The sequence below is a fragment of the Hermetia illucens genome, chromosome 6, assembly GCF_905115235.1.
Source record: "Hermetia illucens chromosome 6, iHerIll2.2.curated.20191125, whole genome shotgun sequence".
NCBI classification, from domain to species: domain Eukaryota; kingdom Metazoa; phylum Arthropoda; class Insecta; order Diptera; family Stratiomyidae; genus Hermetia; species Hermetia illucens.
Window position 1 is genome coordinate 89,846,432 of NC_051854.1, and position 17,499 is coordinate 89,863,930.

Here is a 17,499-nt window from a genome sequence, read left to right on the forward strand (position 1 = left end):
TCTGCGAATGAGTACCTGAGCCAAATCACGGTAATAATCTCGGGCGAGCGCAATATTGACCACATTGCCGCCTATAGGGTACTTTAATCCAGTAGTGTACCGTTACGACTTTGAGTGAAGTGCTCTAACACACTTCAAGGCCCTGATCCAATTGGATTCTTGTGGAAACGATTATTATTATTATTAAAAAGGTGGCGCAAAACAACGTCTTCCACCACATCCTTACCGAAGGACCACCGGTCGCTCAGCGCACAAGAGAGCTGTCACCAGAGAAGCTACACGAGGCAAAAGAAGAATTCAATTTCATGCTCTAGCAAGGAATTTGTCAGCCCTCGACAGTCAGTGGGCTAATCCGATATATTCGGTCCTCAAAAGGAACGGGCAGTGGAAACGCTGCGGCGACTACTGCCGCCTAAACGCCGCGAACACCTCAGATAAATACACTATCGCGCTTCTACACAAACTAAGTGTAAAAAAGTTGTTCACCTCACTAGACCTAAAGCGAGCGTATAATCAGATACCAGTTACCCAGCAACCCCCCGGTTGCGCCATTTTGTTCTATCTAATGGTTGATCTGGATGCAGTCGCGAGGCTTTCAAATCACCATCCAGTCTATTAAGCTATTATTGCTTCGGGCGGCCTTGTAGTCTGACGTTCAGACCAATCTTGGCAAGTAAATTCTCACTAGCGCGAATTGCGTGTCCACACCATCGAAGACACTCTCTCTCATATTTTTTCCACGGTCACGCCCCCAAATCGATTGCGATTATCCTCATTTCGGATGTGATCATAACTTGTTACCCCACTGGTCCAATGTAACATCTTCGTCTCCATAACCGTGAGAGGTCGTTGAATGTCGGCCAACACTGAGAACCATAGAGGACACCAACCGGCCAACACTGAGAACCATTCAGAACATAATATGTAAATAGTTTATTCTAATTTTTAATGGAGTTGTCGCCATTCCTTAATATGTGACCTATCTACTGTGCCTGTGCGCCGACGAAGTTCTTTGTTCGAAATGGCATCAGCCAAACGTACCCGGGTGACGCAATGCAGGCAAGTGTTGACAACAGCTTGGAGCTTTCGAATAACAGTGTAGGTCAGTTTCCTCCTGCAAAGAACAGTGCCAACTTCATCTTGGTGTTGAAATAATTGTATTTCTAGAATTAGACAAAGTAGCTAAGCATAGTGAATCTAAAGCTGTTAATGCGTCGAACGACATCAAGTTTGATGGCGCAATCAGCAGAAACGCCTTCGCTGTTATGCCCATCAATCAGATAGGAAGAGTGTGATAATTAGACTGAGAACCTTGTATGTATTTGGGGGCATTTACCTTGAGTTCGACTCTATTTGCCTATTTCTCCAAATCCAGAACCATTTTGCCAAGGCTCAAGATTCGATGAGAGAGGAAACAGATGTCATCAACAAAGTCAACCTGTTTGAAGAAAAGTGATATGGTCCATTGAAGATCTTCAGGTTATCGAGCCATCAGTAACCGATAATAAAAGAAGAAATAATATCGGTTTCAAGATGCAACCTTGGCGAATTCCAGCCTGAACCTCAAGTTGATATGAAAGCACTCCGAATACACTTCCTATTGAAGTTACCGAAAGCTTTTTCGAAATTGATGTAGAACAGGCGAAGCGGAAATCTGAATTCTGCACACTATTCGCAAATGATTTGCAGGGTGTTTATGTGGTCAGTGAAGGATCAAGCCGTGGAGGTGTTCTTCACTGCATGCCAAGACTATTTTAGGGCCGGACCTCTGGAACGCTCCACTACGATAGTCTGCTGAGACTCGATATGCTCGAAGAGTCGCGCCTGGTCGATTGTGCAGACGACGTTGAACTGTTGATGCACTGTTGAACAGACGCAAAGCAGACTTGGCATATTGATGCCAGACCGGAAGGAGAATCCCGACCCTGCACCCCATATCGATCGGCGAGTCGACTATAGAGTCAAAACCAGCGGTTAAATACCTTAGTTTAATGCGCGACTCGAAGATGAGCAGCAGCGGACAGGGCTGCAGCTGGAGTCGCGGCCTTGGGTCGGTTAAAGGCGAATGTCAACTAGGAGACGTCTCCTTATGGGAGAAACGCAGTCGGTTCTGCTCTATGGTGCGGAGGTATGGGCTGATGCCCTTGACAAGGAGGTGCATCGTGAACGCGGCGGGGAGCTTTGCAAGTGGCGTCTGCTTATCGCACCGTCTCCGAACCGGCTGTGATGGTGATCGCGGGAGTGATCCCCGTTGCCCTCCCTGCCAAGGAGCAGAAAGCTATCTACCGCCGTAAGGGCGAAAACTTAAGAGAGGTGGTTGCCCGTGGAGAGTGTCAACGCACCCTTACCGAGTGGTAACTTTCTTGGCAAAATGAGCCGTGAGGCAGATGGACTGCGTGGCTCATCGACTAATTAGACCCGTGGTTGAACAGAACGCACGGTGAGATTGATTACTTCCTTACCCAACTTTTAAGTGGGCATGGAAGTTTTCAGTCTTACCTGTACAGGATCGGGAAGGCGCGATCTCCTGATTGTGTGCTCTGCAATGGAGTGGTAGACGACGCTGAACACACTTTTTCTCTTGTGAGAGGTAGCGTGAGTTTGGTCAGCAGCTTTATGCAGACACAGGCGAGCTCTTTCCAGACAACATTATCAGAGAGATGTTGAAGAGCGCTGGCAGCTGGAATCGTATTGCGCATTATGTTTGGGCTCTTCTTATTGCGAAGAAGATTGAACTCGACTGGTGGAGGGATCGGACGGTAGCTAACTGAACTAACAACTCCCTTCCTCCTCTTCCCTCACGTTGGTGAAAGGAATTTCCTGACTTGAAGGCTCCCAAAGCCGGGAGAGCAGGAGGGCTACCTCGAAGTAATGTGTCAAACGGTTCCAGGCTAGTTCTCTGATGACCGGGAGGTGTTTAGTTGGTAGTCCGACAGCGTGTTGTTGCGGGAGTCCAACACTCAGTGCGTAAACGCATTCACCTACCCTACTCCCAAAAAAAGACTATTTTAGCTATTATCATTCAGACGGCAAGGAGTACGTAAATGCCCCACAAATAGCCGTACTCAACGGGTGTCATTTTAGGAATCTTAACGACTATCCCCTCCTCTTTTACTTTCTGAGAAAGTTATGGCATTCTCATATAAGTGAAAGGAGCAGCGATGAATAGTCCCGCAGGCAATGGCTCCAGCGCTCCGACTTTAATTCAATTAAGTGCATTGACAGTAAGATGATTTCGCTTTTGTTTGAAGAAGCAGTCCATCTGTGTTGCGGTAACTAGTCTAGTTTGAAAGACTTCAGTTAGTATCCTAAGGAGCGCATGCAACAATGAAATGTCTTTACAGTTTTCACAAGCAAATCCTTTTGAATTTCATTGCCCATTTATTTCGAGGACCTTATTTAGCACACACTGAATCCGAACTAGTGAAATTTGTCATCGTAGTTGGCAAAAATCTAGCAAGCCTCACGAAAAAACTGACATAAAATCAAATTTTTAGAACTTCCCATAGCTTTGATCGGAAAGGATTAAAAACAATAAAAATTCGATTTTAATATATTCAAAATCAACACTTGTAAATCTGGAGTAGTTGGTACTTTATTTTTGAAATAACGTACAAAATTTAGCTTCTTTCTTTTTGGAAAATCACGTTTTAAATAAAATATGCTACTTTTGGGGAAATTCAAAAACGTAGTGAAGGTAAGCAATCATTGTATGCTCATCGAATATCTATATATCCAGCTTATTTCAGATTGATGCATTAAAATGCGCCAATACGGCTCTGATGCGATATAATTCAAGTGGTTCGCCCAGAGCTAACAGAACCACAGTTGGTTTAGGTAAATTGAAAACGAACACAGGCAAAACAACAGTGAGTGTGGGTAAAATCTTGTCGGATGATGGCAAAGTCGCAGTGAATAAGGGCAAATCCACAGCCATAGTAGATACAGTACTAACCGAAAAAAAGAAACCCGTATCTGGAGGCAAACCGGGTCGCTCTCGCAATGTAACCGGAAACTCTAAATCGGACAATCCAAGAAAATTGGGGCGAATGACTGCTAATGAATTGTTTGAAGCACTGGGATCAGCATCTGTAATCAAATCTGGTGAGAGCCGAAAAGTCGGAAAGTCTACATCTCGCAGGAAAAGCGGAATGAAAATGCCTGGGCTTAAATTCGGAGCCCTACCGGTAAGTTAAATGAAAAATTTTGCAAGCAAATTTTGTCTTTGTCAACTAGCAGTTAGTCACTGTATTTTCAGTTTGGAGATAAAAGTGGGCTTCTATCGGATATCGTACTATTGAATCCTTCCCATGCATTTGCTCAGCAAATGACCTATGCAAACCAAGCAATCCCACCCAATAATAATCAATTTTATGATGCAAAAAGGTTCGAATCAATACATACTGAAAGAGCAAACGTAGAATTTGAATGTCCTGTGATTCGAAAAGAACGAAAGAAGAAACTAGAGAAGTTCGAGTATAGTAAAGTGGATTGTGCCTCCTTGCTTGAAAAAGGAGTAATTCAGCCTCCGGATTCCAAGGAAAAACGATTTGGTTGCAAGAATAAAAGTGTTAAATCTAAATACACAACCCCTAATGCTTGTGGTGTTATCTTCGAATGCCCGAAAAAGGTTGCGGAGAAGCAGAAGCAGACCCATTGCGCAGTAAGTTAGGGCTCAAAATGATTACAATGAAATGTCCCAAAGTGAAAATCAGTCTTTTATTTCAGTTTTAACCACACGAGATTTCCTACGATACCTCCAAGGAGTATGCGGGAATGTGCTGGAAAAGTTAAACTTGAAACCCGAGAAAGGTTTCATGTTCAGAGATATTGCCGGGGATACATTGGCTATGAGTTTGGCTTATTTCAATACTACCAGCCGGACAGATTCACCATATACGGTTGAAGACTGGCCACTGTTTGAGAAATCGGCCCAGCAAGGGAAGCCTAGCAAAGCAAAAAACCATGTCAAACAAAGTCCCAGGAAGCACGTTATCAAATCTGCCTTCCGGAAAAGAATCGTATCTAACTCAATAAATTATTCGCCGCAGCGTTCTGACCAAACCTTACGAATAAGTGACGCTGAGCTGCTGCGGCTATCGCTAAAGGATAGTAGCAAAGCAAGTGCAAGTGGGCAACCTATAAACTCATTAGCAAACAGAAACATCGCGACGCGGAACATAAATGATGAGCAGTCGAAAAATAAAGTTGATCCGAACGAGGACGAAGGGCTATCTGACGATAGATTCATAGCCGCTCCAACATCAGTGTTGACTCCAATGATACCGCCCAGTAATTCAATTGAAATCGATCCCATTTCTGAATTCAAATCCCCAAAAAAAGTATCCCTCGAAGACATGCAAGTTCTCACAATTGAGGGAGGTAATGTCGAAATAAACGACTCGAAAAATAGACGTAGTGAAGGTACCTCCAATTCAGGGGAAGCAAGAGAATTCAAGCCAATGCCTGGACAAATTTGCTGTCCTAAAGGCGATGAAGGCGCGCTACCGAAAGGTGACCAAAGTGCGTTACCGAAAGAAGCAGAGAAGCCCAAGCCAGTTTGCTGCCCATCGAAGAATTCAACCCAAAATGCAGCTACCGATAAGCCAAAAACGGCGAACGGGACTGAAAAGGCAGCAGTGTTGACACGACCAAACACAAAACCTAATCCGAAAGACCCAGAAGCTTGCATCCGGAAATCTTGCGATACAGCAAAGCGTAAATCTATTGCACTGAAGGAGGACCCTAATGTTTTCAATTGTTGTGCGTCAATCGTAGGACCTCGAAAAGTTGAAATAAACAACTGTCCAATGCCCAAACTGAAAGACGACAGTAAGCCGTTTGTAATCTTTCCTTGATTGGAATTTGCTAATTCGACATTTTTAGGCGTGATTGTGAAGATGCATACTGTAGGATTATGTTCGTCCGACGTGTATTTGTTTGAGCATGGTTCTGGTAAGGAAAATGGACCCATCGTCCTCGGGCACGAAGGCACGGGAGTTGTGTACAAGGTGAGTTAACCTTCCTATTTGAGTAGTAGAGGTCAAAAGATAAATGCTTGCGTTTAAGGCTGGCAAAAATGTGAAAACTCTTCGTCCGGGAGACATAGTGGCGTTAGAGCCCGGAATACCATGTTTGTGTTGCGCCTACTGCAGATCAGGATTGTATAATCTCTGCCCCTCGATGGAGTTTAACGGTATGTTACAAACATACTGTGGACATCCCGCCTCTTTTTGCTGTAAAATACCGAAAGGGCTTGATCCGACATTGGCCGCGCTTACCCATCCAGTAGCATTAGGATTACAAGCTTGTCGTAAAGGTTGTGTTAGTGTTGGTTCTACCGTACTAGTGCTTGGTGCTTGCCCGCTTGGATTATCTGCAGTTATGGCTGCGAGGGCAATGGGTGCCGATAAAATAATTGTTATTGATACTCTTGAAAAGAATTTAAGAGTAGCCTACGAGTTGTGTGCTGATAAAACCATTTTGGCGACGTGTGACTTGGAAGGAGATCAGTTGGCAGAGAAGGTGTTAATGGAAGCCAAAGGCCAACCGAACGTAGTGATCGATTGTTGTGGCTGTACGAAAACTATTAACCTTGGAACATTGGCCTTGAAGCCTGGTGGAAAATTTGTGTTGGCTGGATGTCAAAGCGACTGTGCCAACATTCCGATTTTGGCTGTGCTGGCGAAGGATTTACACGTCCATGCAAGCTTCAGAACATGCAATGAGTGAGTAGGTATAATTGTCCTAATAAATTTAAAACTCATTTTTTTACAGATTTGGAAACGCATTGAATATGATTGAAACTAAACGCGCAGATGTTGCAAAGCTTATAACTCATCGTACTGAGTTTTGCGAAGCCCAGGAAGGCTTCGATTGGGCTGTTGATGAAGAGAAGTCGGGGGCTATCAAAGTTGTCATATATTGGCCCCACACTACAAGGAAGCTATAAATTTTCTTTCGAAACCTGCATTTATGTATAACATTTCTTATAGTGGTCCTTGTGGTAAGGTTTCTTTCTAAATTGTTGACGCCTTTTTGGGAAGGAGACATGTTGGATAGTGTTGCAGAAAGTACCACTGTCAAAATTAATAGTATTCCTGAAATTCTAACCAAAATGGTATGGTATTGTATAAAAAACTATATTAAATTTACACATCTATTGAGCAATTACGGAGTATCGTACGTTCCATTAAATTTGTAAAATATATTCAATAATTGCGGGGAAAATACTCAATAAACATCTAATGCCTGGTTTATTTATTACTAGAATTCATGTATCAATTTCTTCGTCAGTCAGTCAGTCACAAGTATGATACCTGAATTTCAATTTATTTAATTCCGATCATCGAGAAAGAACTTAGGTGTCAAAAAATGTCTTCAATCTATGAAAAATATAAATCTGATATGAACATGGAAACCATTTTTTAATATAAATTAATTTTGTGGTAGAAAAGACTTATTCGAATTCACCCAATGTTTGCTTCATAGAAGACTGCAGCATCAAGTGGTCGACAGCGTGAGCGAATTATAACTGTTGGGACATTCCGCCAAGATTCAATAAAGATATTATAGTTTCTAGAATGCCATACGAATATACTTGTAGGGGATAGGTCACAGGATGATTGTGGCATTGTCTAAACAGACCCTTCTTCTCTAAACGGCTTCAAGTTATTTGATACGTGACAAAACTCTTCACAAGTCTTCAATCACTTGTAGGAAATACTCATCATTATCAATGGCGCAACAACCGGTATCCGGTCTAGGCCTGCCTTAATAACCAGCTCCAGACATCCCGGTTTTGCGCCGAGGTCAACCATTTCGATATCCCTAAAAGTTGTCTGGCGTCCTGACCTACGCCATCACTCCATCTTAGGCAGAGTCTGCCTCGTCTTCTTTTTCTACCATAGATATTGCCCTTATAGACTTTCCGGGCTGGATCATCCTCATCCATACGGATTAAGTGACCCGCCCACCGCAACCTTTTGAGCCGGATTTTATCCACAACCTGTCGGTCATGGATTGGATTGAGTCACAAGCCTCGGAGAAATGCTAGGGCATCCACCTCAGTCTAGGTGGCAGGACGGGCCCCGGTCCTGTCGAGAAATGGGCGAGGGTCTGCACGCTAAATGTTGGTACCCTAACTGGAAAGAGCGACGAGCTCGCAAAGAGCCCTTCGAAAAAGGCGCATTGATATCTGCGCTCTGCAAGAAACCCGACGGTCTGGTGGCAGAACTGCAACATTGAACGCTATCAACTTCTCTATTTTGGTAGCCCACACACTGTTGTTGGTGTTGGCATTGCCATCTCAGAGGGTTTCCATGACGCCATCAAAGAAGTCGAACGATTTGGTGATCATCTGATGAAGCTCACCATTATATCATCTGATCGCACTATTCACTTCTTCACCGCATACGCACCACAGACAGGTCGACCTGATGCCGAGAGAGATTCCTTCTGGCAAATTCAACCTCAACATCGGCCATTGATTGGCGTCCTGCGAATCCACCGATAAAACAGCGTGAGGAACGGCCTCTGCAACCCTCGGGGTTACCAAGCCGGGTAAGCGGTACATCAACCGAGATACTTGGCTTTGGAATGATGAAAGAAACGCCTCTACTCCAAATTTCTCGACGATAAAACGCTTGATAATTGGCAAATTTATAAGAATGCCACCCGGAAGCAAAGAAAGCAAACGCTGTCACCCGAGCGGACCATTACGAAAATTTTTACGATAAAATGGACACTCAGGATGACGTGAGAGATCTGTATAGACTTGCTAAAAGCTGTAACGAACGTACACAGAGTATCGAACACTTCTTTTGCCAAGAGAGTTGCCATTCAGTAAGTGTGCGTTGACGTTCTTCACCTCTCTTAAATCGTCGCCCTTGCAGCTTTAGATGATCTTACGTTCCTTAGCAAGGAGAGCAACGAGGATCACTCCTGCGATCACCATCGCGGTCGGTTCTGAGACAGTGCACTAAGCAAACCCCACTCGCGAAGCCCCTGTTTCCGCACTAGGTGCTTACGATACACGTCTTTGCCAAGGGCATCGGTCTGCACATCCGAACCGTAGAGCAGAACAGACTGAGCTGCTCCCATAAGCAGACGCCTCCTGATGGCTGGAAGCTCATATTCGAGTCGAGCATTAAACTAAGGTATTTAACCGCTGGTTTCTACTCTATGGGATGCAGGGTCAGGATTCTCTTTGTGGTCAAGGTGATTGTTTCGGTTTTTTTTTTCCAGTGCAAGAGTGAAACCATGAGCAGCAATCCATCCGCTCACCCGCCGCATCAACATGCCGAGTCTGCCTTGCGCCGGTTCAAAAATGCGTTTGGCAACTGGCACTGTAGCGTCATCTGTATGACCAGCCAGGCGCGATTCTTCTGCCATGTTGAGTCTTGGCAGATTATCATAAGAAGCATTCCAGAAATGCAGCCCTCCATCCTCATCTGGCCTTCTAGTGTCTCATAGGGCAACGAGTGGTCTCTCAGATAATTTCCCGGGTTTGAAGGTATTTTTGGCATCAGACGTTATGAGGAACACTATCCATCGAGATCAGTGGCTGTGTGTTTTGGCTCGATGAACCACATCCACGATCTCCATAACAGCATCCATTGTGGATCTTCTTGCTTTGAACTCGAACTGCCATGGGGATAAGCCCGCGGCAGCATGGATCACTTCTGCGAGTCTACTCCTGATGAGCTTTTCGAGCACTTTCTCGACTGTGTCAAGCATACACAGCAGTTGATATGCAGACAGCAGCTCAGGGTCTCCCACCTTTGCTGTTTATAGTGAGCCTCGCAACTTTGCAGCGACAAGGAAAAATGTTCTCCTTCAGGCAAGCGTTTAGCGCCTCGAGCAACAAGTCTGGCTGTTGGCGGAACGCCATATACCATAAGGACCTGGCGCCTTCTTATTTTTCAATGTGAGAACTGAGCACCGAGCTGGGTTGATGCACGCCGACAAATAGCGTCAATGAATTCGCCATCATTCCACGAACGGTGCCAGAGGTTCCGATACGAAAGTTTCGTCAGGGATGCTGTTTCGGTGTTTAAAACTACGAGTCCGGTTCTCGCCGCCATTTCGAGGATTCGTTCCCTCTAAAGTCTGGATGAAACATTCCTCATTCAAGGCCCGAGCATTAAAGTCTCTTCCGTGCCCAAAACGGCGTCCTCCAGGGCTTCGAGTCTGCGGCATCGTCTCATTTGCAGTTGGGTAAATGCTAAAAAAACCGGATGCGGAGTTCTTCGTTATAGCTGTTAGCGGTTAGCTACAAATATCAGAACTAATAATAGAAGGGGAGAATAACCTTTTATTTTCTGCAAAATCGCCGCTTCAGATTCATGAAGACTTGGTACAGAATAGTAAAACGTTTGATGATGAATAGGCCAATATAAGACCAACACGGAAGAGATTTTGTTATTCGTGCATCGTAAGTACGGATATGCAGCAGGTTCAAAGTAAGGATTCGTTCCAGCAAATGCTCACACCATAACACAAGTTGCACAAAAATCCGCCAGCAACATGCTGCTCAAGAATAAACATCGCATAGAAACATCACTAGCTGTCAAAATTTGTGAGCAAGTGGTCGATTGCAGTCATTCGTTCATCGGGGAGTTTCTGTCTGAAGGAGGATTCGTAGAAGATGGCTAAAAACAAAGGCACCGTGTATTTAGGATTCGAAGACGAGTTCATAAGCGAGAAGTACAAGTGCTCCTTAAACTATTTGGTAAACAAAGTCGGAGGACTGCCGGTAAGTAGGATTTGTAGAGGACTGTTTTCGACATTGCATAAGTACTGGCGCATGTGAATGGTTCCTGTGAAAATATTCATGACCCACGTTACCTTTCCGCAGGACTGGCCCAGCTCCGAAATAGTCATACCCAACTGTCCGATATGCAACCTGACTCGTCCTCTCATTATGCAAATATATGCACCGCTGGACAACTCGCAATTCCACCGGACCTTGTACATATTCGCCTGTTTGAGTCCCACGTGCTCAAATGTTTCGAAAAGTTGGCTATGCGTCAGGACACAGATCCTGGACAAGTCGCCCAGCGAAAACAGTGGGGGGAGCGAGAGCATCAAGGCGTCCGCGGCTTTAAAAATAAACTGGTGCAGTGGAGCGGATGACTGGGGTGAGCCGGCGGACGATGTCAACAGGAATGAGGAGAATGGTAACGTGATTAAGAACGATAACCGAATCTCGGATGATGATGACGAGAGTAATTCGATGGAAAACGATATAATCTGTGGACTGGGCAACGTGAACATCGACGACAAGAATGCAAATTGCGGGGCGCAAGGTGAGTACATTGCGACCGAGCTCGGTGGCACCAAGAAGCATTGCTAGGAGCAAATCCAATTAACTGGTGTCCTTTATTACAGGCGGTGCGATAGGTGCAATGAATACTTCCACCATCTACGCCGAGATTGAGGGTGAGGAATTTGAAAATGTGACCATCGAAACGCCGACGTATCCTGAGCGCGACCTAGTAGCAATGCTCAAGCAGACACCGGGCATTCCGTCGAACCTTAAGAAGTTGACTCTGAGGAGTTTCTTTGTGTCTGTTTGCGAGGAGAAGCAAACCGCGACCACTAATTACTTAGGATTGGCCGATCATGTCCGGGAATTAATCCAAGAGTATCAATTTCGCGATGAAAATTGTCGTTCGAGTCCCGATAGTCCCGTGGCTGCTGCGGCTATTGGCAACGGTGGTGCTGAAAGCGAACAAGAGGCCTATGAACATGCTGTACCTGCGCATGGTGACGTTATTTTCCACAATTTCATGTCAACGATACAGGATAACCCTGGACAGATTATTCGGTGAGTAGATTCACGCTTCTTTTCGGTCAGTGATTGCTGCTAATTATAGCTAAGAAAATGAATCTATTTTTGGCTTTGTGTCATATTGGGAATGGGATCATGTTCGAAAGTCTAATAAGGATATTTCCTGCTCTTTGTCGAAATCGTTACTTTTGAAGTGCATTCCAAATAGAAACTTATGTGCCAACAGCCCAACGAATGATGAAGTTTCCCACTAAAAAATGAAGGTTTTTCTGGTAGCGGCAAATCACTTAGGGACTAATCTAAGTTTCTTTTATCTTTCACAAATCTTAGGCAACTACAAACTAGGTGCTCTTGGCGGACTTTAGCACAGTCTAGTGAATCAGTTGAAATGTCCAGCTTAAACCTGCAGTGGTATGGACACTACAAACCAGGGCCTTGTTGTCCTTTTCTCTGTTTGCTGCAAGAATTGCTTCCACAGCTAGAAGTATCAGTAAGCCCTCAGTGTCCCTCACTTGTAGAAGGAACAGCCCCACACATGGGCGCTCCTCCAGGCGATTATAGACGCCTCTGATGAATGGGGTTCCCCTTTGTATGCAAGGGTGTATCAATTTCGTTTTTATTAAGAATTTTACGATGCAAAGCTAAATTTTGACGTTGGCTGTAAATGTCCTTCCAGGTGGTAAGCAAATGCAGATATAAATCAATGCTCTATTTTCAGAAAATACTTATTTACTTACCCAAAAAATCTTTAAAAAATCATGATAATGCTCCTATGCGTTATCTCTTTGGGGTTGTATAGGTCCCAGGGTGAAACGTGGATTGTTGCCCGCAATGGAGCATAAAACCTGGGAAACGGCTGCTGAACCAACACCAACAACTCTACTACCAAACTCTATCTCCGCCCCACCTGGTAACCGCTGGGAGCTCTTTCTTAACGAAAAACTGCAGACGGAGAAGGATGAATGCGAGTTTCACGCCCCTAAAAGCCGGACAAATTGTACCAACTGGTCCTCCAGGTTGGGAGTTGGGTAGAGTTGACAACCTTACACGGAAAACCGAAGTTACGAAGCCACAACAGGAGCCTCACACTGGACGGATAACACAACGACGAACCCGGTACCCAGATCAGGCATTCGATAGAGCCAAATGGCGAAACTGATCACGACGAATCGACCCCGCTTGTAAACGGGAAAAAGGCTGAAGAAAAAGAAGAAGAAGAATCCGGCAACGACAACGGAATAACGATTTGTGCATTTTCTCATGGAACGTGCGCTCCCTGTACTGACCGAATGTGGCTGAGTAGCTAGCCGATACCCTGTCCCAATATAGGCTAATGTAACAGTGTTACAGGAGATGCGTTGGACAGGGACCGGTTTCCTGGAGAAGAGTCACTACACCATATATTATAGCGGCCATCCAGTAAACCATGAGCTCGGAGTAGATTTCTTAGTCGGCCAAAAAAATGAAACCTGCTGTTATCGGCTTTGAAAATATAAGCGAACGCCTATGCACTCTGCGGGATTCCAGCGCGTTTTCCACTCTTCGTAATATTTCTGGAACGCTTCGACTGGTATATCCGCGAGTTCCCTCGTCATGGCCGCTTGGATGTCCGTAATTGACTCAAAATGGGTTCCTTTGACCACCGAATTTGTTCTAGGGAACAAAAAAAAGTCATAGGGTGACATAAGGGCGAATAAGGCGGCTTTTGAAACACGGCGATCCCTTTAGAGGCCAAATACTGGGACACGTTGAGGGCGGTGTGGCACGGCGCGTTGTTGTGATGAAGAATCCAGTTACGAGCGATGTCTGGGCGCACCCTGTTAACTCGGTTTCGCAATCTTTCGAGTACTTGGCGATAGTAGACTTGATTTACGGTTTGCTCCGGTGGAATATATTCATTGTGGACGATTCCACGGCTATCAAAAAAGGTAATAATCATCGTTTTCACCTTCGACTTGCTCATACGAGCAAGGGGCGTGCGGAAACAATCATTGTGAGCTTTGGCGTTTGGTTTCCGGGTTGTATTGGAAAAACAGCTCTCATCGCCTGTAATAACTCAACCAAGCAGCGTGGGATCGTTTTCCACTTGTTCCAAACAGTCTTCTGAGACGGTCATTCGATGCTGCTTTTGCTCCTCAAAAAGGTTCTTTGGAACCATTTTCGCGCACAACTTTTTCATCCCGAAATCATCTGTTAAAATTTGTCTGACTGTTTTACGGTTCATACCCAGTTGCGAGGCCAACATTCCAACTGCTAAACGCTGATCTTCACGGATTAGGGTGCGCACACGCTGCGCATTCGCGTCAGTCCGCACCTCGACTAGTCTCCCGCTCCGCACCTCGTCTTCCACGCTTTCACGCCCCTCCTTAAACTCTTTATGCCATCGAAACACCTGGGCACGACTAAGGGCACTATTATCATGCACTTTTACAATTTTAGCGTACGTTTCCAAAGCTGTTTCACCCAATTTGGCGCAAAATTTTATCGTGACGCATTGCTCGTTTCTCCATTTTCGTGACGGGCACCACCACCTACTCAACACAACACAGCAGGCGAACTAAATAAGCTAGAGCGATGGCGAATATATCAATGGAGAGAGGAAGGATGACGAGGAAGGGGAAGGAAATTTGAAGGTTGCAGGTTTACCACAAGCGCGGCAACAAAATCAGTCTCATTACTTAATTGTCTAACTTCGTATGACCGTAATTGGATATGATTGAAACCAATATTAATACTACTATTACATGAAACTCTACATTATATATGCGTTTTTTATTTCTCTACTTATCCAGGCTAATTTGAATTTTTTCAGGTATTCTCGCGACACAAGTCCTCTCTTGCCGGCCCCACTAACCGAGTCAGTTCCGAAATGTCCAAATTGTGGCAGCGACACAATTCCAGAAGTCCAAATTTTGCCAACTTTAATTCCTAAACTGCGTCTAGAGAATGGAGACGCAGCACCAATTGAATATGGTAATGTTCTGGTTTTCACATGTTTGAAGAGTTGTTGGGATACTCCCGACAAGATGCGAATGGAGAACGTGATTGTACAGCCCGAACTATGAGTTAAGTGAACCACGTATGCTATTCAAATGCTTTGTGATTATATGTAAGTCTAAAAGCGGAAAATTATTTGTTATCTTCGTGTATTTGTTGTGCTCGCTATGCTTAGTTGATGAGATTTTGGAAACACTCAACTGAAATATCTGAATGAATTTAGGTTTGGTAAATTGGTCTTCATTTAATTCTCAACTTTGATTGTTCAGAAAAGTATATTCAAACCATAAATACCCATGTCAATGTCTTAATGAATGGACCAGTCAATATAATCCATTATGACGTAACTGTTCGGTTGATTTCGATTGGATTTTGCTATAAATTGTAAGATGTTTATTAGATAAACAAACAGTGGTGGAAATATAATAAGACGCGAAAAAGAAGAAAGAAGAGGCTTAAGCTATTGGCGGTTCGTGGCGTCGTGTTTGTTGTTATATAAAAAGGAGCGACTTCCATTTGTTTCCCCTCACACTGCTATCACGGCAGAGTTGAACCAGCAACTAATAACTTGCCTCTGCCCTGGACGAAACCGTCAGTTGTCCTTTTCAGAATATAAAGCTCATGAACCGCAAAGGCACAGCCAGTGCATTCATAAACTCAAAACGCCCCTCGTTTATTCTTCGTCAGTCGCAGCATAGAATAGCCCTTTCTCCATTGAAATCTCTATAGCCGGTGTTTTTATTTTTTACAAGGATTATCCTAGTAACGTACGGTGCTATCGACAGTCAAATCACTTCATCCCACTTCATAGCCACTGAGAAAGCTATGGTAAGTACCTACTATTTTTTTGAGAATTGCGGGGTCGGGTAAGTCGGCATCAACTTGATGCCACTGATACTAGTGATAAACCGTCGCCTTCCAATAAAGTAACGAACATAACAACTGCTTCGTCTTCATCACAACAGTCTTTTAACTCCACTTTTATTACTGTGTCAACAACATGGGCATTTTCGCGGCCAAGCACACAGTCAATACTCCTAGAACCATAGTGACATCTTTACTTCGTCAAGTGGTATCAGGAGCTTTCCTTCCATAGCAACGGCATTTTGCTCGCATCTAAGAAATAAACGAACTTGATTCGACTCGATCTGTATGTCCAGCAACGCACGCAATAAATTGTCTTTAATTAGATTTACGTCACTGTCCGTGCCAATAAGTCTCGTATTAACACAGGACTTGATCTTGACAACGTTCAGCCTTTTGGTAATTTAGCTTAAAGGACAGTCTTTGGATATATTAGCCGACTCGCGGTACTTGCAACAATTTATAGGAGAAGGGCGATCAGTTCTCATTATATCGGGTGAACCGCAATTGAAACAATGCTTTTTATGCATAGCACTAACAGCTCATGGCTCGGTTTCATACTATTCGGCTCGTTACAACTCAACTCAATTGCCGACCTTATATGATGTTATTTTGACACATTCTGTATGTTATCTCACATTCCGGGCTTGCTTGGCGTCCTGACCTACGCCATCGCTCCATCTGAGCCAGGGTTTGTCACGTCTTGTTTTTCTACCATAGATATTGCTATGATAAGACGTTCCGAGCGAAATAGTTTTTGTAAGCTGAAATCGGCTTTGTTGGCAGCCCACAACCGTTCATGGGTTTCACCGTCATAGCTGTTATCGGTTGTAATTTTCGATCCTAGATAGAAGAAATTTTCAACGGTCTCAAAATTGTAGTCTCATTTCTTTATTGTTCTTGTGCGATTCGATGTTGCTGGAAGAACAACCCGAGATGGTAACATTGCTCATGGGTATTGTAAGAATCTTGTGTGTCATGGCTTCGTATGCTGCCATTTGCTGTTTATGATCGTGGTTCGAATTGATCCGTTGCGTATTTGTTGTTTCTTAGCTGAGTCGACTAGTATCCGACGTCAAATCACGATAGAAATCCCACTGCCACCAGTGAGATTTGGACCGTGACCTTCCGTACAACAGCCTTGTGCTCTTACCACTCAGCTATCCGGACACAATTGCCATTATAAGCGGGCCATAATCTGATGATAAGCCGCTTAATATTCACACTGACAAGTAATCATTATCCAGTGGAGCATTTATGTCTCGTAGTTATTGATCCACGGCACATATCTTTAATAGATACGCTTCTACGTCACTTCTTCTTCAACTCCGTCCAAGACGAGTCGCTCGCCCTCCTCAGCCTTTGTCCTGTTCATACGCGGGGTCGGCTCGTCATCATCAGTTTCGCCATTTGGTTCTATCAAATGCCTGGCCTGGATGCAATCGCGAGGCTTTTAAATCCTCATCCAGCGTTTCAAGCCACCATTGTATCGGCCGGCCTTTTGGTCGCCTACAATCGACTTCGATGTTCAGGCCAATCTTGGCAAGTGAGTTTTCGTTAGCGCGAATTATGTGACCATACCATCGAAGACGCCTCTCGCAGTTTTTCCACGATCGGTGGAACCCCATATCAATCTCGATATCCTCATTTCAGATGTGATCTGTGTGTCTTTTATAGTCGGTCTACACTGAGAACCATAGAGAGCGACAGGACGGACGAGATTGCAGTAAATTTTAGATTTGGGACGTTCGTTGATACGTCCATCACAAAGAACACCAGTTTTGGAACGTCAATTCATACTGGTTGCATTAATGCGTGAAGCAATTTCATTAGGCAGTTCTCCA

General features: G+C 44.4%; 2 protein-coding genes across 3 annotated transcripts; both read left to right on the top strand.

Annotated features, from left to right (window-relative positions):
- Positions 1-3,493: 3,493 nt before the first annotated feature.
- On the top strand, positions 3,494-7,241 carry LOC119660375. 2 transcript variants are annotated; one of them, XM_038068892.1, is made up of 7 exons: positions 3,494-3,697; positions 3,750-4,187; positions 4,244-4,663; positions 4,716-5,832; positions 5,887-6,011; positions 6,070-6,728; positions 6,778-7,241. In XM_038068892.1, exons 1-7 carry the CDS (start codon positions 3,662-3,664, stop codon positions 6,950-6,952), a joined length of 2,970 nt encoding a protein of 989 aa, XP_037924820.1. In that variant the 5' UTR covers positions 3,494-3,661; the 3' UTR covers positions 6,953-7,241. The 2 variants fall into 2 exon arrangements, with proteins under 2 accessions (XP_037924820.1, XP_037924821.1); XM_038068893.1 differs by having other exon boundaries at positions 4,259-4,663.
- Positions 7,242-10,579: 3,338 nt separating this feature from the next.
- Positions 10,580-15,138, top strand: LOC119660258 (programmed cell death protein 2-like). The gene is made up of 4 exons (XM_038068716.1): positions 10,580-10,756; positions 10,859-11,309; positions 11,392-11,830; positions 14,607-15,138. Exons 1-4 carry the CDS (start codon positions 10,649-10,651, stop codon positions 14,857-14,859), a joined length of 1,251 nt encoding a protein of 416 aa, XP_037924644.1. The 5' UTR covers positions 10,580-10,648; the 3' UTR covers positions 14,860-15,138.
- The last annotated feature ends 2,361 nt before the right edge of the window (positions 15,139-17,499 follow it).

What these genes read in the sequence shown, in the direction of transcription:
- LOC119660375 (XM_038068892.1), top strand. Translation starts at nt 3,662, where the DNA reads ATGCTACTTTTGGGGAAATTCAAAAACGTAGTGAAG. An exon ending in TTAAATTCGGAGCCCTACCG is followed by an intron (nt 4,188 to 4,243) that starts GTAAGTTAAATG and finishes ACTAGCAGTTAG; the next exon opens with TCACTGTATTTTCAGTTTGG. An exon ending in AGAAGCAGACCCATTGCGCA is followed by an intron (nt 4,664 to 4,715) that starts GTAAGTTAGGGC and finishes AGTGAAAATCAG; the next exon opens with TCTTTTATTTCAGTTTTAAC.
- LOC119660258 (XM_038068716.1), top strand. Translation starts at nt 10,649, where the DNA reads ATGGCTAAAAACAAAGGCACCGTGTATTTAGGATTCGAAGACGAGTTC. An exon ending in ACAAAGTCGGAGGACTGCCG is followed by an intron (nt 10,757 to 10,858) that starts GTAAGTAGGATT and finishes ACCTTTCCGCAG; the next exon opens with GACTGGCCCAGCTCCGAAAT. An exon ending in TGCAAATTGCGGGGCGCAAG is followed by an intron (nt 11,310 to 11,391) that starts GTGAGTACATTG and finishes CCTTTATTACAG; the next exon opens with GCGGTGCGATAGGTGCAATG.